General features: G+C 47.5%; 2 protein-coding genes across 5 annotated transcripts in view; one reads left to right on the forward strand and one right to left on the reverse strand.

The window, feature by feature from the left end:
• The window catches only part of LOC127567459 (uncharacterized), a 453,787-nt gene that overhangs the window by 127,072 nt on the left and 302,864 nt on the right, over positions 1-23,851 (forward strand). The window contains exon 2 of one of the 4 annotated variants that reach the window (XM_052010397.1): positions 1,845-2,202. The exons of 1 other annotated variant lie outside the window; for it this stretch is intronic. The gene's annotated coding sequence lies outside the window, so the exon portion shown is untranslated. 2 more of the 4 variants (XM_052010395.1, XM_052010400.1) reach the window with 2 other exon arrangements.
• The window catches only part of LOC127567460 (disintegrin and metalloproteinase domain-containing protein 12-like), a 182,625-nt gene that overhangs the window by 27,899 nt on the left and 130,875 nt on the right, over positions 1-23,851 (reverse strand). The window contains exons 16-19 of the mRNA XM_052010401.1: positions 17,764-17,856; positions 15,819-16,014; positions 13,842-13,950; positions 8,738-8,930 (exon numbers count right to left, since the gene is read on the reverse strand). Coding sequence (XP_051866361.1) covers positions 8,738-8,930; positions 13,842-13,950; positions 15,819-16,014; positions 17,764-17,856 — 591 coding nt within the window. The remainder of the gene's footprint in view (positions 1-8,737; positions 8,931-13,841; positions 13,951-15,818; positions 16,015-17,763; positions 17,857-23,851) is intronic.

Consider the following 23,851-nt stretch of genomic DNA (forward strand, 5'->3'; position numbering starts at 1 on the left):
TATCCTTGGTGCAGAGGAGGCTGAGGGAGGACCTGACTGAGGTACACAAAAATATGAGGCACATAGATAGGGTAGGTCGGAAGAAACATTTCCCCATAGCAGAGGTATCTAAAACTAGAGGGTATAGGTTTTGGGTAAGGGGGAAGAGGTGTAGAGGAGATTTGAGAGAGAACTTTTTCACCCTGAGAGTGGTTGGAATCTAGAACACGCTGCCCGAGAGTGGTGGAGGCAGAGACTCTGACAACACTTATCTAGACAAGCACTTGAATCACCAAGGTATGGAAGGTTACAGACCAAGTGCTTGTCTCAATAACTGTTGTCTGTTACGGACTCAGTGAAAGTCCCTTTAAGATAGAGAGTGTGTGTGTATGTGTGTGTGGGGTGTGCTTACGTCAATAGAAGATAAAGGACGTAATGACGTTGTTGAAGAGGTTAGAAGAAGAAGAAGGAGAGAGAGAGAGAAGGGAGAGAGACACCAGCCTGCTTGTTTTCTCTATCGATGGATGAGAAACAATAACTGTGTTTGCCACTGAAATCCATGGATGGAAGTTGGAAGTAATCCGGTGGAGTTCACTTTGTTGCTGACCTGTAGAAGGAAACAGGTATTTGTGTGTGGACGACCACGGTTCGGATGCTTTTCGGGGTGAGGAAGTCACTACCGAGTAAACACTGAAGTGTCATTTGGGTTCCATCGTGGAACATTTGGATTTCGTATGTACTCTCTCTATGTTTTTCTACATCTACATCTTATCTTCAGACAACGGTGGTTGTTGAAGAAGCCCTTGCTCATGTTTCACCTTATGGCTTGCGGAACTGAACTTTAAGAACCATTCCGGAACTGGGAGTTTTGGACTTTGCCACACACACACACGACGAGTTTAGTTTTGGGGTTAACGTTCGAGGTTTAACATTTTTGAATTCTAACATACTAACATTTTTACTTTTATTTTACGTATTATCATAAGTAGTGATTAATAAAATAGTTTTTAACACTGAATCATGCTCAGTGTGTTTCTTTTGTTGCTGGTTTGTGACAAAATTGGGGGCTCGTCCGGGATAGTTCCCAAGGTTAACGAGATTCGTCCGGGATCCAATCCAAAGATTTTTGAGGGAGGTCTGATAAATTCTTTTTAATTAGCTTGTGTGTGTGGAAACCAGCAGCAATGGATATTAAGGCACTTTTGGAGTCACCAACCCAAAAGGGATTGGAGGTGGCGAAAAAGGATGATTTGATAAAGATTGCTACAAGGTTAAACCTTACAGAAGTAAAGCAGTCTATGAGAAAGGCAGATATTCAGAGACTGATAGCTGGCCATTATGTGGAAAAGAAGGTGTTTGAGAAGGAAGTGTTAAAACAGTTTCCTGGCAGTGAAATAGCAATTTCTGAGGCACAGGTGCAGCTGGCAAAGTTAGAGGCCGAACGAGAGCAAAAGAGATTAGAGGCCGAACAAGAGGAAAAGAGATTAGAGGCCGAACAAAAGAAATTAGAGACTGAACAAAAGATAACTCGGATGAAGTTAGAGGCTGAACGGGAACGGGAACTAATTCGGTTAAAGTTTGAGGCACAGGAGAAGGAAAAACAGAGGCAGCATGAGCTACAAATGAAGCGTAGGAGTTTGGAATCTGATTCTGATGATGGTTTTTCAGCCAGCAGGGAGGTTCGATTAGTCCCTCCTTTTGAAGAAGATCAGGTTGATCAGTATTTCCAACATTTTGAAAAGGTTGCTGTGAGTTCAAACTGGCCAAGGAAAGGATGGGCTCTTATGGTACAGAGTGTGATTAAAGGTAAAGCTCAAAAAGCTTATTCGGCTTTGTCTGCTGAGGATGCAGCTGATTATACCAAGGTAAAACAAGCTATTTTGAAGGCCTATGAATTGGTCCCTGAGGCTTATAGACAAAAATTCAGAGACTTGAGGAAATCTGCAGATCAGACTTATATGGAATTTGCCAATGGAAAGAGAATATGTTTTGAACGATGGTGCCTGGCTAAAAATGTAGATGGGGATTATGATAAATTGACAGAATTGATACTAGTGGAAGACTTTAAAAGATGTGTTCCAGCTGAATTAACAACATATTTAAATGAAAAGGCAGTGGAAACTTTACAAGAAACTGCTAGGTTGGCAGATGATTATGCTTTAACCCATAAATCCAAATGGGGACAACCTAAAACCTTTCAAAAGAGTTACAAAGACAATCCAGGTAAACCGGAGATTAAATTGGGAGGTAATCAAAAAGGAAAAGATGAAAAGAAGCCAGGGCTGGAGAAACCTGTTGAGCGTACTTGTTATTACTGTAGGAAACCTGGCCATGTGATATCTAATTGTGCCCTTTTGAAGAAAAAGAAGGAAGCTGTGCCCAATGCTTGCTTTCAGGCAATTAAAAATCAAAAAGGTTTAGGAGATGCTGTTAAAGATCAGTCCTTGCAAGAGGTAAAAGCGGAAAAGTTGGAGGAGGTGAGAAAAGAATTCCGTTCTTATGTATCAGAGGGTTTTGTTTCACTGAATGATGAGTCACCCCAGATGCCAGTGAAAATTCTTAGAGATACTGGGGCTAGTCAATCTCTCTTGCTGGACAGTGTTTTAAATTTTGATGAAGAAAGTGACACTGGTGAAGTAAATCTAGTACGAGGCGTTACAGATGACACCATGTCTGTCCCTTTTCACAGGGTGATTTTAAAGTCAAAGTTCGTAGAAGGACCAGTTGAGATAGGGATAAGACCTAGGTTGCCAGTGGAATGAGTTTCTTTGTTATTGGGAAATGACCTTGCAGATGGAGAAATTGATCCTGTGGTACGGTTAACGACCAAACCAAGGATTGATGAGTCTGAGAATGATCCAGATGTTTACCCATCATGTGCGGTGACTCGAGCTAGAGCTAGAGAATTAGCCAAGACAGACAGTCCGGTGCAGTCTGATGTGGTTCCTTGTGACAGTCCTAAACAGGAAGAAAATTATGATGCCTTATCTGAGACTTTTCTGTCTTCACTGGAGGATCAACATCCTTATAGTGAGCCTGAACTTAAAGAATTGTCTTTGTCGAGGAAGGATTTTATGGTGGAACAGACAAAGGACCCTGAATTGACAGAATTGAAAGAAAAAGCTCTCTCATGTGAGGAGATTGGAAAAGTGCCAACTGGATACTATGTCAAAAATGGAGTGTTAATGAGGAAATGGAGACCTCCTCATGTTCCTGTTACTGAGGAATGGGAAGTTATTCATCAGGTTGTTGTTCCAAAAGTTTATAGGGATAAGATTTTAAACCTGGCCCACAGTATGCCTTTGGGTGGTCATTTTGGTGTGAATAAAACTGTTGGGAAGATCTTGAAACAATTCTATTGGCCTGGTTTGAGAAAAGATGTGGTGATGTTTTGTCGAACCTGCCACACATGTCAGATGGTAGGTAAACCAAATCAAAAACCCCCTGTGGCTTCCTTTGAAGCCAATTACTGCTTTTGGGGAGCCCTTTTCGAAGGTGATTGTGGACTGTGTTGGCCCCTTACCAAACTCTAAGACTGGAAATCAGTATTTGTTAACCATCATGTGTGCCACTTCTAGATTTCCAGAGGCAATACCCCTTAGAAATAGTAAGGCCAAGACGGTGTCAAAGGCTCTTGTAAAATTTTTTACCTTGTTTGGTTTGCCAAAAGAAATCCAATCTGATCAAGGTAGTAATTTTATGTCAAAAATTTTTCAACAAATAGTCTGAGCTGGGAGCAAAGCAGATTGTATCATCTGCATATCACCCAGAATCTCAAGGAGCTCTGGAGAGATTTCATTCTACTCTCAAAAATATGCTGAAGACTTATTGCTTTGAAAACACAAAGGATTGGGACGAAGGTATCCATTTACTTTTGTTTGCCGTTAGAGAATCAATCCAGGAGTCAATAGGATTTAGTCCGTTTGAGCTTGTATTTGGACATAGGGTGAGAGGACCTTTGGAGTTGTTGAGAGAGCAATGGGTTAATGAGGAAGTGCACTTGAGTCTGTTGGACTATGTCCAAAAATTTAAAACTTGGTTGGAGAGAGTCTGCCAGCTAGCGAGAGAGAATTTGAAAAACAGCCAGATAAGAATGAAGACATATTTTGATAGACGTGCTCGGCCTAGGACATTCGCAGTGGGGCAAAAGGTGTTGGTATTTTTCCCTAGCCAAAATAATCCCTTGCAATCTCGTTTTTCTGGACCCTATGTTATTGAATCTCGAGTGACTGATCTAACAGATATAATCAAAACACCAGACAGACGCAAGAAAACACAACTCTGTCATGTAAACATGCTAAAACCTTATTATGAGAGGGATTCAGTTGTGGCCTTGGTGGATGGTGTAAAGGTTGTTTCTAGAATGCCTGATGTTGATGTTGAGGAAGGCCAATTTAGACCAAATATTGTTCCATCAAAACTAAAAAACCAAAATATCCTGGAGAACCTTGAAACGAAGTTGGACCATTTACAAGTTTCACAAAAACAACAGATGAGAGAATTAATTTTAAAATTTAAAAATCTGTTCCCAGATGTTCCAAACAGAACATCGATAATTACCCATGATGTTGATGTTGGGGATGCAAAACCAATCAAACAACACCCATATCGAATGAATGTGGAAAAAAGTCAACTTGTTGATCAGGAAATAAAATACATGTTGGAAAATGATATTATTAGACATTCTACTTCAAATTGGAGTTCGCCCTGTGTTATTGTACCTAGACCTGATGGAACTGTTAGATTTTGCACAGATTACAGGAAAGTGAATGCTGTAACAAAGTCAGATGCTTACCCTATTCCTAGGGTGGATGATTGCATAGACAGAGTGGGAAAGGCAAAATTTCTTACAAAGATTGACCTATTAAAAGGGTACTGGTGTGTTCCATTAACAGATAGAGGAAGGGAGGTTTCAGCCTTTGTAACCCCTTCTGGATTGTATGAATACAATGTTTTGCCATTTGGAATGAAAAATGCTCCTGCAACATTTCAAAGAATGATTAATTCAGTGATTCATGGGTTAAAACATACAGATGCCTACATTGACGACTTAGTGACTGGGAGTGATACTTGGGAAGATCACATCTCTGCGTTAGAAAGGTTGTTTGAAAGACTTTCCAAGGCTAACCTTACAGTTAACTTGGCTAAAAGTGAATTTGGCCATGCCACTGTGACGTATCTTGGTTATGTTGTAGGTCAAGGCAAGCAAGCTCCTGTTCAGGCAAAAGTTCAAGCAATATCTGAGTTCCCTATTCCCACAGGTACGAGGACTGTTAGAAGATTTTTGGGAATGGTTGGATTTTACCGAAAATTTTGTAAAAATTTTGCTGATATTGCTCTTCCCCTAACTAATCTTCTGAAGAAGGGAGTAAAGTTTGTTTGGACAGATTCTTGTCAAGAAGCATTTGAGAAGCTGAAAGCCATTTTATGCTACCATCCTGTGCTCAAAACACCTGACTTTGAAAAGCCATTTTCGTTAGCAGTAGATGCCAGTGATGAAGCTGCAGGAGCTGTGTTGTTGCAGAAGGGTGACCTTGATGATATTGACCATCCTGTAGCTTACTTTTCAAAGAAATTTAATGAGCATCAAAAGAATTATTCCACCATAGAGAAAGAATTACTGTCGCTTGTTTTAGCCTTGCAACATTTCAGTGTATATGTTTGCACCGCTCAGAAACCATTGACTGTATATACAGATCATAACCCATTGGTGTTTCTGAGCCGAGTCAAAAACAAGAACAGAAGGCTGTTAAACTGGAGTTTAATTTTGCAAGAGTTTGATCTCAGGATAACTCACATTAAAGGCAAAGATAATGTGATTGCTGATTGTCTTTCCCGATGTTAAATGGGAAACATGTATCTGTACTAATCTGATAGTCTGTAGTTGTGTAGCATGATAATTATTAACATTACTAACTGTATGCGCGGTTAAAATTTTCTTGAAAATTTTTTTTAGGTGGGAGGTGTTACGGACTCAGTGAAAGTCCCTTTAAGATAGAGAGTGTGTGTGTATGTGTGTGTGGGGCGTGCTTACGTCAATAGAAGATAAAGGACGTAATGACGTTGTTGAAGAGGTTAGAAGAAGAAGAAGGAGAGAGAGAGAAGGGAGAGAGACACCAGCCTGCTAGTTTTCTCTATCGATGGATGAGAAACAATAACTGTGTTTGCCACTGAAATCCATGTATGGAAGTTGGAAGTAATCCGGTGGAGTTCACTTTGTTGCTGACCTGTAGAAGGAACCAGGTACTTGTGTGTGGACGACCACGATTTGGATGCTTTTCGGGGTGAGGAAGTCACTACCGAGTAAACACTGAAGTGTCGTTTGGGTTCCATCGTGGAACATTTGGATTTCGTATGTACTCTCTCTATGTTTTTCTACATCTACATCTTATCTTCAGACAACGGTGGTTGTTGAAGAAGCCCTTGCTCATGTTTCACCTTATGGCTTGCGGAACTGAACTTTAAGAACCATTCTGGAACTGGGAGTTTTGGACTTTGTCACACACACACACACGACGAGTTTAGTTTTGGGGTTAACGTTCGAGGTTTAACATTTTTGAATTCTAACATACTAACATTTTTACTTTTATTTTACGTATTATCATAAGTAGTGATTAATAAAATAGTTTTTAACACTGAATCATGCTCAGTGTGATTCGTTTGTTGCTGGTTTGTGACATGTCAAAGTCTCTGCCTCTGTCGAATTCAGACGGGAAATGATTGGCAGAGTGATGTGCAGGCCCCGTCCCCGTGCTGGATGATCCCATGATGAAATGTAGTTCGGCAGGGGGACGGGAACCAGAGTGGGTCAGAGGTTGGTGCATTTAGTGTACAAGTAGATGCAGAGTGTAGAGAGACTGTGAGGAAGGAGAGGCAGTTGAAAGGGCAAAATTGCAGTCAGTTGGATGGGCTGAAGTGTGTCTGCTTTAATGTGAGAAGTAGCAGGAACAAGGGTGATGAGCTTAGAGTGTGGGTAAGTACATGGAACTACGATGTTGTGGCCATTACAGAGACTTGGCTGTCACAAACGGGGTGGGCACAGGGTGGTGATAGGTAGATGCAGGAAGGGATAGTGATGGGCAGGTGCGGGGGAGGAGGGGAGAGTAGATCCACCGGGGGACAGGTCAAAGGTAAGAAAAGAGGGAAAAAAGAGGCGAGGAAAAGGAAGAAGAGAAGAAGCACGGTGGTGGGGGAGGGGTGTTTGAGGGGATTACCCAAGGTGGGAGAATTCAATGTTCATGCTGTTAGGCTGCAAGCTTCCAAGACGGAAAATGAGGTGCTGTTCCTCCAGACTGAGTTCAACCCAGATAAGTGTGAAGTGATACACTTCGGGAGATCGAATTTGAAGGCAGAATACAAGGTTAATGGCAGGACTCAGCAGTGTGGAGGAACAGAGGGATCTTGGGGTCCACGTCCATAGATCCCTCAAGGTTGCCACACAGGTCGATAGGGTTGTTAAGAAGGCGTATGGAGTGTTGGCCTTCATTAGTCGGGGTATTGAGTTCAAGAGCCGCGAGGTGATGTTGCAGCTCTATAGAACTCTGGTCAGACCACACTTGGAGTATTGTGTTCAGTTCTGGTCGCCTCATAGGAAGGATGTGGAAGCTTTAGAGAGGGTGCAGAGGAGATTTACCAGGATGCTACCTGGATTGGAGAGCATGTCTAATGAGGATAGGGTGAGCGAGCTGGGGCTTTTCTCTTTGGAGAGAAGGAGGATGAGAGGTGACTTGATAGAGGTGCACAAGATGATAAGAGGCATAGGTCACGTGGACAGTCAGAGACTTTTTCCCAGGGTGAAAATGTCTCACATGAGGAGGCATAATTTTGTGATTGGAGGAAGGCGTAGGGGGGGTGTCAGAGGTAGGTTTTTTACACAGAGAGTGGTGGGTGCGTGGAACGCACTGCCGGCAGAGGTTGTGGGGGCAGATACATTAGGGACACTTAAGAGATTCTTAGATAGCCACATGAATGATAGAGAAATGGGGGGCTATGTGGGAGGGAAGGGTTAGATATATCTTAGAGCAGGATAAAATGTCAGCACAACACTGTGGGCCGAAGGGCCTGTACTGTGCTGTAGAGTTCTATGTTATTCTTAATACTCAGTGCATCGAAAAGAACACATCTCAATCCATTGGTCATGTTGTTTATATCCCAGCTCCTGCCTGTCCCTCCTTACAGTGCTGCTGCTCTCAACCCCTCCATTCTGTGACCTGCTGCTCTGGTTCCCATCCCCCTGCCAGTCTCATTGGGGAGAGGCAGGGTGTTGTGGGAACATTGGGGTTGGGAGCTGTGGGGGGACCGGGAGCTGCGGGGAGACCGGGAGCTGCGGGGGGACCTGGAGCTGTGGGGAGACCAGGAGCTGTGGGGAGAGACCGGGAGCTGTGGGAAGTGGGGAGACCAGGACCTGTGGGGGGACCGGGAGCTGTGGGGAGACCGGGAGCTGTGGGGGGACAGGGAGCTGGGGGAAGGGGTCCAGAAAACCAGGAGCTGTAGAACAGAAGAGATTCCGCAGATGCTGGAATCTGGAGCAACACACACAAAATGCTGGAAGAACTCAGTCCTGAGACATCGACTGTTTACTTCTCTCCACAGATGCTGCCTGACCTGCTGAGTTCCTCCAGCACTTGTGTGTATAGCTGTGGGACAGGGAACTGTGGAGGAGATGGAGAGTGGTAAGGTGATCCCTGGGGAGTGTGTGAGGACACAGCCCCATTCTCTCCCGGGTGATTCCTGCTCTCTGGGACCTACAATCACTTACCTTGCCATCCCCACACCTGGTTCCCTGGTGGATGAGATCAGAACTGCTGGCATCACCTAACGTGGCGAATGTTGCTCGACACTCGTACTTCACACCCTGGTAAACCAGCGTGCTTGTTACCACACTTATGATTCCTCCCCGCAGCGGAGTTGGGCTTCCACCCTTGCACTGGATTTTTCCACACAGTTTGTCCCTGCAGGAGAGACATTCAGACACTGGGTCACGGTCCTTGCACGGTCAGAACTGCAGACCCTACAGCCACCTCCCCTGGGCACAGGCTAACATGCTGATCAATGGTCAGTCTGATTTACGGGAGGGAGGGACACAGTCCGGTCTGACCAATGGATCAGTGTGGAATCCAACCAGCTCATGAACTTCTCACGTTGCTGCTTCCACACCCCACCCTCCTGTCCCAGTGAGACTCAGTGTCCTTCCTACTGAGGGACCCCCCCTCCTGCTGAGGGATCCCCCTCCTGCTGAGGAACTCCCCACCCCTCCATGTCCCAATGAGATAGTGACCTTCCTGCTTCCCCCCTCCCTACCCTCATGTCCCAGTGAGACTCAGTGACCCTCCTAGTTCCTAGTGAACTTTTCAGAGTTATAGAATTGTACTGCACAGAAGGAGACCCTTCGGCCTACCATGCCTGTGCTGAACATCATCTATACTAATCCCATGCCTGCAATAATTCCATATCCCTCTCTGCCCTGCTCATCCAAGAACCTGTCCTGATGGCCCTTCACTGTCATCACTGTTCCTGCCTCCACCTCCTCCTCTGGCAGCTCATTCCAGATACCAACTACTGTGTGTGAAACATTTACCCCTCACATCCTCTTTAAACCTCCTCCCTCTCACTGTTTCTGAATGGACTCAATAGTATATTTTTCTTTAAGAAAGGAGACCAGAACTGTGAATGTACTCTAGATGTGGCATCACTAGTGTCTGTATAGTTGCAGGAAGACTTGCCTACTTTTATTCTCTGAAACCCTTGAAATAAAGGCCAGCTTTCCATCAGCTGTCTCTACTACCTACCACAGTTGGATGCTGGCCTTCTATCCTTTGCAATGAGATCATTAACTAATCCTGCCTCCTTCCAGATGACCAGGTCTAGGTACAATTCCCTCACTGTTCCACAACATGTTGTTCGGTGTAACTGTACTGATACACTCCATGAACTAGCCCTCAAGCCGACCTTTGCCACCGATTTGTCCAATTTGAATGATTTTTATTACTGAAGAGGCTAATTCACTTCCTCCTGTTTCCTGCCTCCAAGAAGACAACTAGGGAAGGTGCCTAACCTTTCAAATTATTTCATTTCCAATCACTAATTTGATGTTTCTGAACATCAGGGGAAGATAATTTAAATCATCATAAATCCTCAGTGTAGAAAGATTCCAAAGCACACTGTGTGGTCTGAGAAACTGAAAAGTCCAATTCTACAATGTATTAACTAACACCTTTGTTAAAACAAAATTCACAATATCACTCGCAGTTAATTTTGACCAATAGGGTTGACGTCACCTTGTCAAACTTCAGCTCTTTAAATTAAATAAATATTAAAACTGCATCCATCTTTACCTTCCCAATTGTCATTTGCACAAAGTACATCCAGGAGAACTTTTTCAGCCAGTATGTAGATATTCCTACCAGCAGAGGGGCAGAAATGGACCTAACCTTTGGGAATGTAGCTGGGCAAGTGATTGGAGTGTCTGTGTGTGAGTACTTTATAGATAGTGACCATAACTTGGTAAGTTTCAATGTAGTTCAATTATAGGAAGGATGTGGAAGCTTTAGAGAGGGTGCAGAGGAGATTTACCAGGTTGTTGCCTGGGTTAGAGAACATGTCTTTTAAGGAAAGGATGAGTGAGCTAGGGCTTTTCTCTTTGGAGTTGGGGAGGACAGGAGGCAACTTGATAGAGGTGTATAAGATTATGAGGGGCACAGATAGAGTGGGCAGCCAGCACCTTCTCCCCAGGGCGGCAATGGCCAATACCAGAGGACATCCATTTAAGCTGAGTGGAGGAAAGTTTAGGGGAGACATCAGAGGTAGGTTTTTTACACAGAGGGTGGTGGGTGCCTGGAACACACTGCCGGGGGTGGTGGTAGAGGCTGATACAACAGGGACATTTAAAAGACTCTTAGATAGTCACATGGATGTAAGAAAAATGGAGGGTTATGGGTTGTGTCGGGGGGAAGGGTTAGGTTGATCGTGGGGTAGGTTTATATAGGTTGGCACAACATTGTGGGCCGAAGTGCTCATACTGTGCTGTACTGTTCTATGTTCTCTTTATGGAAAGGAATAAGGATGGTCCCAGAAATTCAAGTCCTGAACTGTCCAGGACCTGGCCACAGTGGACTGGGAAAAACTACACCTGGCCACAGTGGACTGGGAAAAACTACATCCAACAAGTGGGAGCCCTTAAAAATTAAATGAGAGTTCAAGTCCAACATGTTCCTGGACGATGAAAGGTAAGGAAAGGAAGTCCAAGGAATCCTGGATGTCAAGAGGTGGATAAAAAAAGAAGCAAAAAATAAATTAGGAGGGCAAAGAGGGACCACAGAGTATCGCTGCTTAAGGAAAATATCAAGACTGGGGAAAATTCTCAAGCACTGTATAAGTATATTAAGGGCAAGAGTATAACTAGGGAAAGAGTGTCCATTAGGGACCTAAGTGGTAATTTGTGCATGACAGAGGAAGGAGGTGAGGTCTTAAGTGAGTAATTCTCATCTGTATACCCTAAGAAGAAGGACTTTCTAGTTGAAGGATCCAAGGAGGGGGACAGTGAAATTCATTAGGTGTTAGTATTACTATTGAGTATAGGAGTTGGAATGTTTTGGTGAGGTTGTATAAGTCATTGGTGAGACCAAATTTAGAATATTGTGTGCAGTTCTCGTCGCCGAACTACAGGAAGGATGTCAGTAAGATTGAAAGAGTGCAGAGGAGATTTACTAGAATGTTGCCAGGTCTTCAGGAGTTGAGTTACAGGGAAAGATTGAGCATGTTAGGACTTTATTCCTTGGAGCGGAGAAGAATGAGGGGAGATATGATAGAGGTTTACAAAATGATGAGGGGCATAGACAGAGTTAGTGCAAGTAGGCTCTTTCCACCTAGATTAGGAGAGATAAGTACGAGAGGACATGGCTTTAGGGTGAAAGGGGAAAAGTTTAGGGGGAACATTAGGGGGAACTTCTTCACTCAAAGAGTGGTGGGAGTGTGGAATGGGCTGCCATCTGATGTAGTAAATGTGGGCTCGCTCTTAACTTTTAAGAGTAAATTGGATAGATACATGGATGAGAGAGGTCTGGAGGGGTATGGGCTGGGGGCAGGTAAATGGGACTAGCAGAATAATGTTTTGGCACAGACTAGAAGGGGTGAATGGCCTGTGCTGCAGTTTTCTATGGTTTTCTATGGTTCTCTGGTGGGGGACAGTGAAATTCATTAGATGTTATATATCTGATGTCCTGATGTGTGAGGTGATGTCCTTTGGGAGGACTAATAAGGGAAGGACACACACAATGGATGGAAGGGCTCTGAGAACATTGAGGAACAGAAGGACCTTGGTGTACAAGGATCCCCAAAGGTGGCAGGAAAGATAGATGGGTGGTGAAGAGGGCATATGGGATACTTGCCTTCATTTGCTAGGGCACAGAATGTGAGTGTATAAAATGATGAGAGGCATAAATAGGGGAGATAGAGTCTTTTGCCCACAGTGAAAATGCCAAACACTAATGGGCATTGGTTTAAGGTGTACTGTTCTATGCTCTATAAGAGCAGGGAGGTTATGGTACATTTATAAAACATTGGTTAAGCCACAGTTGGAATATTGCATGCAGTCCTGGTCACCACACTATAGGAAGGATGTGCCAGTGGTAGAGGGCGTGCAGAGGGGATTCACCAGGACGTTGCCTGTGATGGAACGTTTCAGTTATGAGAGGGGACTGGAGAGGCTGGGTTAGTTTTCTTTGAAGCAGAGAAGGATGATGGGGATGTGAAGGAGGTGTACTAAATTATGAAGTGGGTAGATAGGAGAAAACATTCACCCTAGAGTGCATAGGTTCAGGGTAAGGGGTAAGTGGTTTAGAGGGGATCTGAGGAAGATTTTTTCGGTGAGAATCTGCAACATACTGCCTGAGGGGTTGTGGAGGCAGAGACCCCTACAACATTTATCTACATGAGTACTTGAATCACCAAGCCATAGAAGGCTATCGGTTAAGTGCTGGTAAATAGGATTCATATATATGGGTTCCTGATGGTTGGCAAGGACATGGTGGGCCAAGAGCCTGTTTCTGCGCTGTATGACTCCATGACTCCAGCAGGGTTTGGAAGGAGACCAGCCACCATGTTCTGTTCACCTCACTATGAGGGACAACTCGCCTGGTGGTGCTCCACTTGTCTCAGAAGATGTACCGACATGCTTGTGTTAGTTGGTGCCTGCAACACATGATTTCTGATGGACCTTTCGGGGTGACCCAGTGGGATATAGCTCCTTTGGAGAGGCACCTTCAAATATGGACAGAGTTCCTGATCAGAATGAAATGGCTCCAATGGGATTGTCATGATTTAGACGTGGAATATGCAAAAATTGCATTGATTAAAATTTAGTTTTGTTGGGACTGGGGAACTTTGGCAGTGATGTCCTCAGGCTGGGCTAATTGACCCCTGACATCCTTTGTACAAGGTATGGCTCCAACCACTCGTGTTTTCCCTTTGATACCCATTGACCAGTTTTCCCAGGGGTCCTCCATGCCCCATGGTCAAATGCTGCCTCAGTGTCAAGGGCGGTCACTCTCACCTCTGGAATTCAGCTCTGTGACCCAGGCAATGATCAGGTCTGGAGCCCAGTGGTCCTGGCAACAGTCAAACTGGGCCAACATAAGAAACAGACGTGGTGTTAAAACAAATCCAATTTGATAATTATGAGGCATTACAGAAGGCCTCATATTGTTAGTTCAACTTGTTCTGATGTTGTGATGGATATTTTTTTCCATGAAATTATAATTCAAACGTTCGAGTACAGGACCAACTTGTCATTTGCTCTCGCGATACAAGTCCTGCACTAAGGCAGTCAGTGTTCTGCAATATCAGGATTGTAGTGCAACACATACTTAGGCTTGCATGCAATGTATTCATCATTCTCGTCTTGGCCACAGTTCCCATACTTGTTTCCTACTTCGTTCGTAATTTCATAGCAAAGCTCTTCAGCAGATTTCGCATCTATCAGAGGGAAATGGGAGAATAACAGAATTTACAGCAGAGCAACAGGCCTTGCTGGCACCTACAATGTGCGTGAGCTCCTGCCTTTCTGAAGTGAGAGGGGAACCGAAGGGAGCATTTTTTCCAATTCATTTTTCAGGGTCTGAGTGTCACCAGTAAGGCCACCATGCCTAACTGTCCCTGAGAAGGGAGGGGTGAGCTGCCATGGAAGTCTCTACCCCACAGGCTGCGCAAGCCCAGTCTTTGATTCTATTCAAACCAGGGACTGATAGACTTCTGGAGATGAACAGAATCAAGAGCTACAGGGAGAGTGCAGGAGAATGGGGCTGAGGTAGATTGGTAAATGAATGCCACATGTACCGGGGTCCAGTGAAAAACTTGCCGTGCATGTGGTTCATACAGATCAATTCATCACACAGTGCACTGAGGTAGTACAGGGTAAAACAATAACAGAATGCAGCATAAAGTGTTACAGTTACAGAGAAAGTGCAGTGCAGGCAGACAATAAGGTGCAAGGTCATAATGAGGTAGATTGTGAGGTCAAGAGTCCATCTTATCGTACTAGGGAACCGTTCAATAGTCTTATAACAGCAGGACAGAAGCTGTCCTTGAGCCTGGTGGTATGAGCTTTCAGGCTTCTGTATTTTCCGCCCGATGGGAGGGGGAGAAGAGAGAATGTCAGGGGTGGGTGGGGTCTTTGATTATGCTGTCTGCTTTACCAAGGCAGTGAGAAGTGTCGACAGCTCATGGAAGGGAGGCTGGTTTCCCTGAAGTGCTGATCTGTGTCCACCACTAGTTCTTGCAGTCACGGGCAGAGCAGTTGCTGTACCAAGCCGTGATGCATCTGGATAGATCTGGAGAAGATCAGCCATGATCTTGATGAATGGTGGAGCAGGCTCGAAGGGCCGAATGGCCGGGTCCTGCTCCTATTCCTTGTGTTCAGCACTGAGGTAGTCCCTGTGTTGCAGCCTCACCAGGCAGGCAGTTGATTTTTAGCTATGCCTGTCCGCTGCTCCTGTCATGGCCTTCCACACTCCTCACTAAAGCAGGGTCATTGCCCCCCTGGTGGGACAGTGTCAGTACAGCGGGGAACACACTGAGCCATGGGCTGACAGCCGGCGTGCTCAACACTTCTGCTGACGGACCAACGTCTGACGGACGCCCAGTGTTGAGCTGCCAGATCTGTGCTGTGTCTCTCCCGTTGAGCACGGTTGCAGAGACACACCACAGGATGGAGGGAGCCCTCGGTGCGAGGACAGGACCTTGTCTCCACACGGACTGTGTGGGGGTCACTTCTCCCACTGCTGTCACGGACAGATGCATCTGCTGCAGGTGGATCGGTGAAGATTGGCTCACGTTGATCCCTGGTGTTGGTTCTCTCACTACCTGCCGCAGACCCAGTTGAGCAGCTCTGTCCTTCAGCACTCAGCTCAGCCCATGGGGGAGATACCAAACTGCACTTGGAGAACGTGTGACCGATAACAGGAAGTGTGCAGTGCAGGAATGAAAGACTGGCTAAATTACAGCCAACAACCACTTGCCCACCCACCCAGGATCTGTGATCCCATTCCCCTTCCTGGCACGCGTCCACACAGTGTGCATGGGATGAGCTTTAATTTCTCCAGCCGCCCTTTATAAGCAGCTCAGAGCAGCTGTAACCGGGGCCAGTCCTGACCCTGTCACAGTGGGGTAGGTCACTCCACTCCTGCAACCTCTCACCCTCCCGATCCAGGATTTGCAGGGTGTCGTGAGTGCTTTAAGGCTCAGGCTATCCATCCGATCACGTTCATGTGTTGGACAAACACCTACCGCCGTGGGGATGGGACGGTGCTGCCATAAAATGGTGTCTGCTGGAAGCTGCTACTCACCGGCACCCCAGATCTCCTGGCATTGCCGATCTGCAGACTGGCAAGTTCCCTGGCTGCAGTACAAGTTTCCATTACTGCACGTGTGGCCATCTTTCACGTAGTGATTGTCAGGGCAGTCCTGGGATCGGCCTGTGCAGAACTCTGGCAAGTCACATTCTCCCCGCTTTGGTCTGCAGACTGTTCCTGCTGGGAGAAACTGGAGAAAAACGACAGTAATGAGATGGTCATCAGGGAAGCAGGGGAGTGGGAGCCAGGGGTTGAATGTGTAGGTCCTGGTGTGTTATACCTGCTGTGTCTGGGAGAACAGGATGCACAAGGCTGAGGTTGTAATCTGTGTAATCTGTGCTCAGGGATCAGGAGACGACTGTTCCTCAGGAACAGGAACCCCATGGTTCTCTCAGGGGGTTAGCAACTTATCGGGTGCAGGTTCAAATATCACCAAAACACAAAGTAATTAGTGCAAATGAATTTATTAAGTCTGGTCATTTGGGAGCTGGAACTATTATTTTCATTAAACCAAAACACTCCCGCTGCACCCACACTCCCTCCCAGCGCCCACGCTCCCTCCCAACGCCCACGCTCCCTCCCAGCGCCCACACTCCCTCCCAGCGCCCACGCTCCCTCCCAACGCCCACGCTTCCTCCCAACGCCCACGCTCCCTCCCAGCGCCCACGCTCCCTCCCAACGCCCACGCTCCCTCCCAGCGCCCACGCTCCCTCCCAACGCCCATACTCCCCCCTGCACCCACAACCCCCGCACCCACACTCCCTCGCAACACCCACGCCCCCTCCCAATGCCCACACCCCCTCCCAACACCCCAATCCCTCCCAACGCCCCAATCCCTCCCAACGCCCACCCTCCCTCCACCCACATTCCCTCCCAACACCCACACACTCTCCCGACACCCACATCCCTCATAGCGTCCACACCCCCTCCCAACACCCACACTCACTCCCAACACCCACACTCCCTCCCAACACCCACACTCACTCCCAACACCCACACCCCCTCCCAACACCCACATTCCCTCTCAACACCCACACTCCCTCCCAACACCCACACTCACTCCCAACACCCACACCCCCTCCCAACACCCACACTCCCTCTCAACACCCACACTCACTCCCAACACCCACACCCCCCCAACACCCACACTCCCCCAACACCCACACTCACTCCCAACACCCACACTCCCTCCCAACACCCACACCCCCTCCCAACACCCACACCCCCTCCCAACACCCATACCCTCCCAACACCCACACTCACTCCCAACACCCACACTCACTCCCAACACCCACACCCTCCCAACACCCACACTCCCTCCCAACACCCACACTCACTCCCAACACCCACACCCCCTCCCAACACCCACACTCACTCCCAACACCCACACCCCCCCAACACCCACACCCCCTCCCAACACCCACACCCCCTCCCAACACCCACACTCCCTCCCAACACCCACACTCACTCCCAACACCCACACTCACTCCCAACACCCACACCCCCTCCCAACACCCACACTCCCTCTCAACACCCACACTCACTCCCAACACCCACACCCCCCCAACACCCACACTCCCTCCCAACACCCACACCCCCTCCCAACAGCCCCACCATCTCTCAACACCCACACTCACTCCCAACACCCACATCCCCCCAACACCCACACTCCCTCCCAACACCCACACTCCCTCCCAACACCCACACCCCCTCCCAACAGCCCCACCATCTCTCAATGCCCTACCCATCCTAACCCCCACCCCACCTTCTACACCTCACTGATATCCTCCCTCCCAGTAGCTTAGCTTCAACCCCCCTCACTTGACTGGGGTTCGTCTCAGTCCACACTCCCCAAGAACATGCCCACCATCTGAAACCTGACTGCCAAACCCCACTACCCCCAGCCCCACCCCCAGCCCAGCAACCCTTCCAGCCTTACCTTGCAGTCCTTACAACAGGAACCAGTGGATGAGCAGACTGCACCAGCACTGAATGTACAAGTTGCTGGCTGGCAGCAGGGATCCTTACATTCCTGAGGGCAAGACACCATAATGAGTTACGACTGGGGAAAGATCAAAAGGAAGTTTTACTTGTATCTAACCAGGCAGCTGCTGGGGCAGTGCTGGACAGATTATGTAGAGGAGGACCAGTCCAGCATGAGTTGTGGTAGCTGTTGCTCACCAGGATCCTCATCTCTGATCACAAGGCAATGGCTTTAAATCTGAGCCATAAGCACACTGCCTGTCCCTCCAGTGCAGTTCAAACACTGGAGGTTGGAAGTACTATCTGCTCTGTCAGGTGGAAGTAAAACAAATCACCGCACCGCTCCGGAGCGGTGAACGAATTATCCCCAATGTCCCAAATAATATTTGTTGCTGATTCAACATTGACAAAAATCAGTTAAGTAGTCAAAGTCATTTGCTTTCACCGAGAAGAAAGACAGGGCAGAGGAAGAGTTCAGGGTGATGGACGGTCATGTTCTGGTGTGTATCAGCATCAAGAAGATGTATCTGGGGCCTGATGAGATGTATCTCAGGCTGCTCTGAGAAGGGAGGAGGTTACTGGGGCTCTGACAGACATTTTGGCATCTTTGTTCACAACAAGTGAAGTACCGGCTGACTGGAGGATAGCAAATGTTCCCTTATTCAAGAAGGGCAGCAAGGATATGCCAGTTAGCTTCAGACCAGTGAGCCTTACACCAGTGGTAGGGAAACTATTAGAAACATAGAAAACCTACAGCACAATTCAGGCCCTTCAGCCCTCAAAACTGTGCTGAACCTTAGAAATTACTAGGCTTACCCACAGCCCTCTATTTTACTCAGCTCCATGTACCTATCTAACAGTCTCTTGAAAGACCCTATCATATCAGCCTCCACCACCATTGCCGGCAGCCCATTGCACGCACTCACCACTCTCTGAGTAAAAACTTACCCCTGACATCTCCTCTATACCAACTCCCCAGCACCTTAAACCTATGTCCTCTTGTGGCCACCATTTCAGCCTTGGGGAAAAGCCTCTGACTATCTACTCAATCAATACCACTCATCATCTTATACACCTCTATCAGGTCCCCCTCTCGTCCTCCTTCCCTCCAAGGAGAAAAGGCTGAGTTCCCTCAACCTGCTTTCATAAGGCATGCTCCGCATTCCAGGCAGCATCCTTGTAAATCTCCTCTGCACCCTCTCTATGGCTTCCACATCTTTCCTGTAGTGAGGTGACCAGAGCTGAGCACAATACTCCAAGTGGGGTCTGACCAGGGTCCTATGTAGCTGCAACTATATAGCTGGAAAGAGATCTAAAGGACAAGATTTATCCTCAGACACAAGGGATTCTGCAGATGCTGGAACCTGTAGCAACACACAGGTCAGGCAGCGTCCATGGAGGGAAATAAACAGTTGACCTTTCGGGCCGAGACCCTTCATCAGGACTGGAAAGGAAGAGGGCAGAAGCCAGAATAAGAAGGTTGGGGGGAGGGAGAGGAGCACACGCAGGCAGGTGACAGGTGAGTCCAGGTGAGAGGGGGAAGGTAGGAGGCTGGGGGAGGGGGGAGGTGTAAGAAGCTGAGCGGTGATGGGTAGAAGAGGCAAAGGGCTGAAGAAGGAATGCGGAGAGGGCAGTGGACCGTGGAATAAAGGGGAGGAGGTAGGGAGTAGATGGGCAGGTCATGAGGACGGGGAAAGAGATGGGAGGAGGGGACAACAGGAATGAGGGAAGACAAGGTGGGGGGAAAGACACAGACTGGGTGACCACTTCGTCGAGCACCTTCACTCTGTCTGCTGCAAAAGCAAGGACCTCCCGGGGCCACCCACTTCAATTCCACATTCCACTCCCACACTGACGTGTCTGTCCACGGCCTCCTCTACTGCCACGTTGAGACCAGACGCAGGTTGGAGGAACAACACCTCATATTCCGCCTCGGGAGTCTCCAACCTCATGGCCTCAACATTGATTTGTCTAACTTCCAGTAACCCCTCCTGTCTTCTTCCTCCCCTTTTTTTTTCCTATTTCCCCCACACTAGGAACAACAAATGCAGTTCATGAGATCAGAAGGAGCATCATTGAATCACTACTTCAGCTGGGGAGACTGTTTGGGTCCCTGGATATGGGGATGGAAGAGGTGAGAGGGCAGGTGGGGCAGCTTCTGCAGTTGTATGGAAACTGCCATTAGGGCAGGCATGGTAGTGCAGCAGTTAGCGTAACGCTATTACAGCGCCAGTGACCCGGGTTCAATTCCGGCTGCTGTCTGTAAGGAGTTTGTACGTTCTCCCCGTGACTGCGTGGGTTTCCTCCGGGTGCTCCGGTTTCCTCCCACATTCCAAAGACGTACAGGTTAGGAAGTTGTGGGCATGTTATGTTAGTGCCGGAAGTGTGGCCACCAGAACGCTCTACGCAAAAGCTGCATTTCACTGTGTGTTTCGCTGTACATGTGACTGATGAAGATAAAGTGGTGGATGCCTGGAATGTGTTGTCTGATAGGGTGGTGGAGGCAAATTCATTGGGGGCTTTTAAGAGGGGCTTGGATGGGCACATGAATGAGAGGAAAATGGAGGGTTATGGGCATTCTGTAGGTAGGAGGGAATAGCTATGTCAGCACAACATTGTGGGCCGAAGGGCCTGTTCTGTGCTGTACTGTTCTATGTTCTACATCATATCATATCATAGCATACACTTTTCCGTAGAGTCTGTCTGTGTAGCGAGGCCACAGGTGGAAGACTGCTAGGCTTTTATTTTATCTCAAAACTTGGAGTGACCATTGTGTGAGTGGCCAGTGTTAGAGTGAGGAGCTGAGGCTTTGGCTCAAGAGGCTTCAGCGGGAAGATGCTGAGTAAGTGACCTCGGTGAGGCCAGTGCGAGCAGCTCTTTCAAAAAAAAGGTTTCAGTGAGAAAGCACAGTTAAGAACAGGTAAGGTCTTTATTTTGTCATCTGTAATTCAGTCCTTGATTCAGTGTAGGCAGGAGGGCACTGGAATGCTCCTGCTGTAAGATGTGGGATGTGAGGGAACCTCACCATCTCCCTGGTAACTACATCTGCAGGAGGTGCACCCAGCTGCAGCTCCTGACTGACCAGGTTAAGGAACTGGAGCTGGAGTTGGATGTCAGGACCATCCGGGAAGCTGAAAACCTCACTGATGAGACTTTTACCAAGGTGGTCACACCAAGGGTACAGGGTGCAGATAGATGAGTAAGGGGAGTAAGCAGTCAGTGTAGGGGTCCCCTGTGGCCGTACCCCTCAGCAACAAGGATACCCCTTTGGATGACCTATCAGGGCACAGCAGCAGCAGCCAGGTCAGTGGCACTGTGGCTGGCTCTGCGGCTCAGCAGGGTGGTCAGGCAGAGCAGTAATGATAGGAAACTCGATAGTTAGAGGGACAGACAGGAGGTTCTGTGGCAACAAAAGAGACAACAGGATGGTGTGTTGCCTCCCGGGTGCCAGGGTCAAGGATGTCTTAGCGGCTGCAGAATATTCTCAAGGGGGAGATTGAGCAGCCAGAGGTCGTGGTGCACATTGGCACCAATGACACAGGTAGAAAGGGGGAAGAGGTCCTGCACAGTGAGTGTAGGGAGTTAGGAATGAGGCTGAAAGGCAGGACCTCGAAAGGAGAAATCTCTGGATTACTCCCAGTGCCATGTGCTGGTCAGAGCAGGAATAGGATGACAGAACAGATGAACGAGTGACTGAGGAGCTGGTGTTGGGGCAGGGTTTCAGGTTCTTGGATCTTCTGGGGCAGGGGTGACCTGTACAAGAGGGACGGGTTGCACCTCAATTGAAGGGGAACTAATATCCTGGCCGGGAGGTTCGCTGGTGCTACTCGGGAGGGTTTAAATTAGTTTGGCAGTGGGATGGGAACCAGAGCACTGGGTTGGAAAGTGGAGGGATTGAGAGGGAGGTCAATGTCAGGGCCATTAAACACAGGCAGGAGCAAAATCATAGACACGATGGGACATGGGACAGACATTTGAAGTGTGTATTTTAATGCTGGGAGTATTATGGGTCAGGATGATGAACTTCGAGCATGGGTCAGTACATGGAACTGTGACGTTGCTGCCATTTGAGACTTGGTTGAGAGAGGGACGGGAATGGGTGCTTCATGTTCCAGGGTTTTCATGTTTTAGAACAGATAACAAGGGAGGTAAGGGGAAAGAGATGCATTACTAATCAGGGACAATATCACAGCTGCACTCAGAGGGGACGTGGTGGAGGGCTCGTCCACTCTCTATGGGTAGAACTCAAAAATAAGAAAGGTGCAATCACTCTGATGGGATTATATTACACACCCCCCAAAAGCCACTGGGACATTGAGGAACAGATATGCAGGGAAATTAGAGAAAGGTGCAAAACCAATAGGGTTGTTGTCGTGGGGGACTTCAACTTCCCTAATATAAACTGCGACCTCCTTAATATAAGACGTTCAGACGGGGCAGAATTTGTTAGATGCATCCAGGAGGGTTTCTTAAATCAATACGTAGATAGTCCAACAAGAGGAGGGGCCGTACTGGACCTGGTGTTGGGTAATGAGCCTGGCCAGGTGACTGACCTTTCAGTGGGAGAACAGTGAGGGAACAGTGACCACAACTCCTGAAGTTTGAAGATAGCTCTAGATAAGGACAAGTATGCACCTTGCAGGAGAGTATTACACTGGAGCAGGGCAAATTCCTAGAGCATTAGGCAGGAACTAGGGAGAGTTGACTGGGAACAGCTGTTTCTGGGCAAGTCCACATCTGACATGTGGAGGGTGTTTAAAGACCAACTGCACAGAGTACAGGACGGGGATGTTCCAGTAAGAAGGAAGGACAAGGATGGCAGGGTGAGGGAACCTTGGATGTCGAGAGAGGTGGTGAGTTTAGTCAAGAAGGAAAGGAAAAGTGTGTAAAGCTTAGGAAGCTGGGATCAAACAGGGCCCTTAAGGATTATAAAGAAGCCAGAAAGGAACTCAAGAAGGGAATTAAGAAGGTCAGGAGGGGCCATGAAAAATCCTTGACAAGTAGGGTTAAAGAGAATCCGAAGGCATTCTAAACATACATCAAGAGGATAACTAGGGAGAGGGTAGGACCACTCAAGGATAAAGGAGGGAACATGTGCTTGGAGGCGGAGGATGTGGGTGAGATCCTTAATGAGTACTCTGCATCAGTATTTACCAATGAGAAGGACGTAGAGGATAGGGAGATCGGTGTGGGGCATGTTAATATGCCAGGGCATTTCGAGATAAAGGAGGTAGTGTTGGGTCTCTTCACTTTTCCCCAGGGCGACAATGGCTAACACGAGGGGACATAATTTTAAGGTATAAGATGGAGGAAGGTATAAGGGGGATGTCAGGGGTAGGTATTTTACACAGAGAGTGGTGGGTGTGTGGAACACACTGCTGGCAGAGGTTGTGGGGACAGATACATTGGGGACATTTAAGAGACTCTTAGATAGACACATGAATGACAGAAAAATAGGGGGCTATGTGGGAGGGAAGAGTTAGATAGATCTTGGAGCAGGATAAAATGTTGGCACAACATTGTGGGCCGAAGGGCCTGTACTGTGCTGTAGTGTTCTATGTTCTATTAAAGAACATTAAGGTGGATAAGTCCCCAGGGCCTGATGGTATATACCCCAGGTTATTGAGAGAGGGAAGAGATGAGATTGCTGGGCCTTGACCAATATCTTTGTGTCCTCTCTAGCTACAGGCATGGTCCCAGTGGACTGGTGAGTAGCTGATGTTGTTCCATTATTCAAGAAGGGAAACAGGGATAATCCTGGTAACTATAGACTGGTGAGTCTCACGTCAGTGGTAGGGAAGTTACTGGAGAGGATTCTTACAGATAGGATTTACGGGTATTTGGAAAACCATAGACTAAATGGGGACAGTCAGCATAGCTTTGTGTAGGGCAAGTCGTGCCTTGCTAACTTGACTGAGTTTTTTGACGAGGTGACGAGGGTGATTGATGAAGGTAGAGCTGTGGATGTTGTCTACATGAATATGTAAGGCATTTGAGAAGGTCCCTTATGGGATACTCATCCAGAAGATTAAGATGCATGAGAT

This window comes from Pristis pectinata, chromosome 2, assembly GCF_009764475.1.
Source record: "Pristis pectinata isolate sPriPec2 chromosome 2, sPriPec2.1.pri, whole genome shotgun sequence".
Lineage (NCBI taxonomy): Eukaryota > Metazoa > Chordata > Chondrichthyes > Rhinopristiformes > Pristidae > Pristis > Pristis pectinata.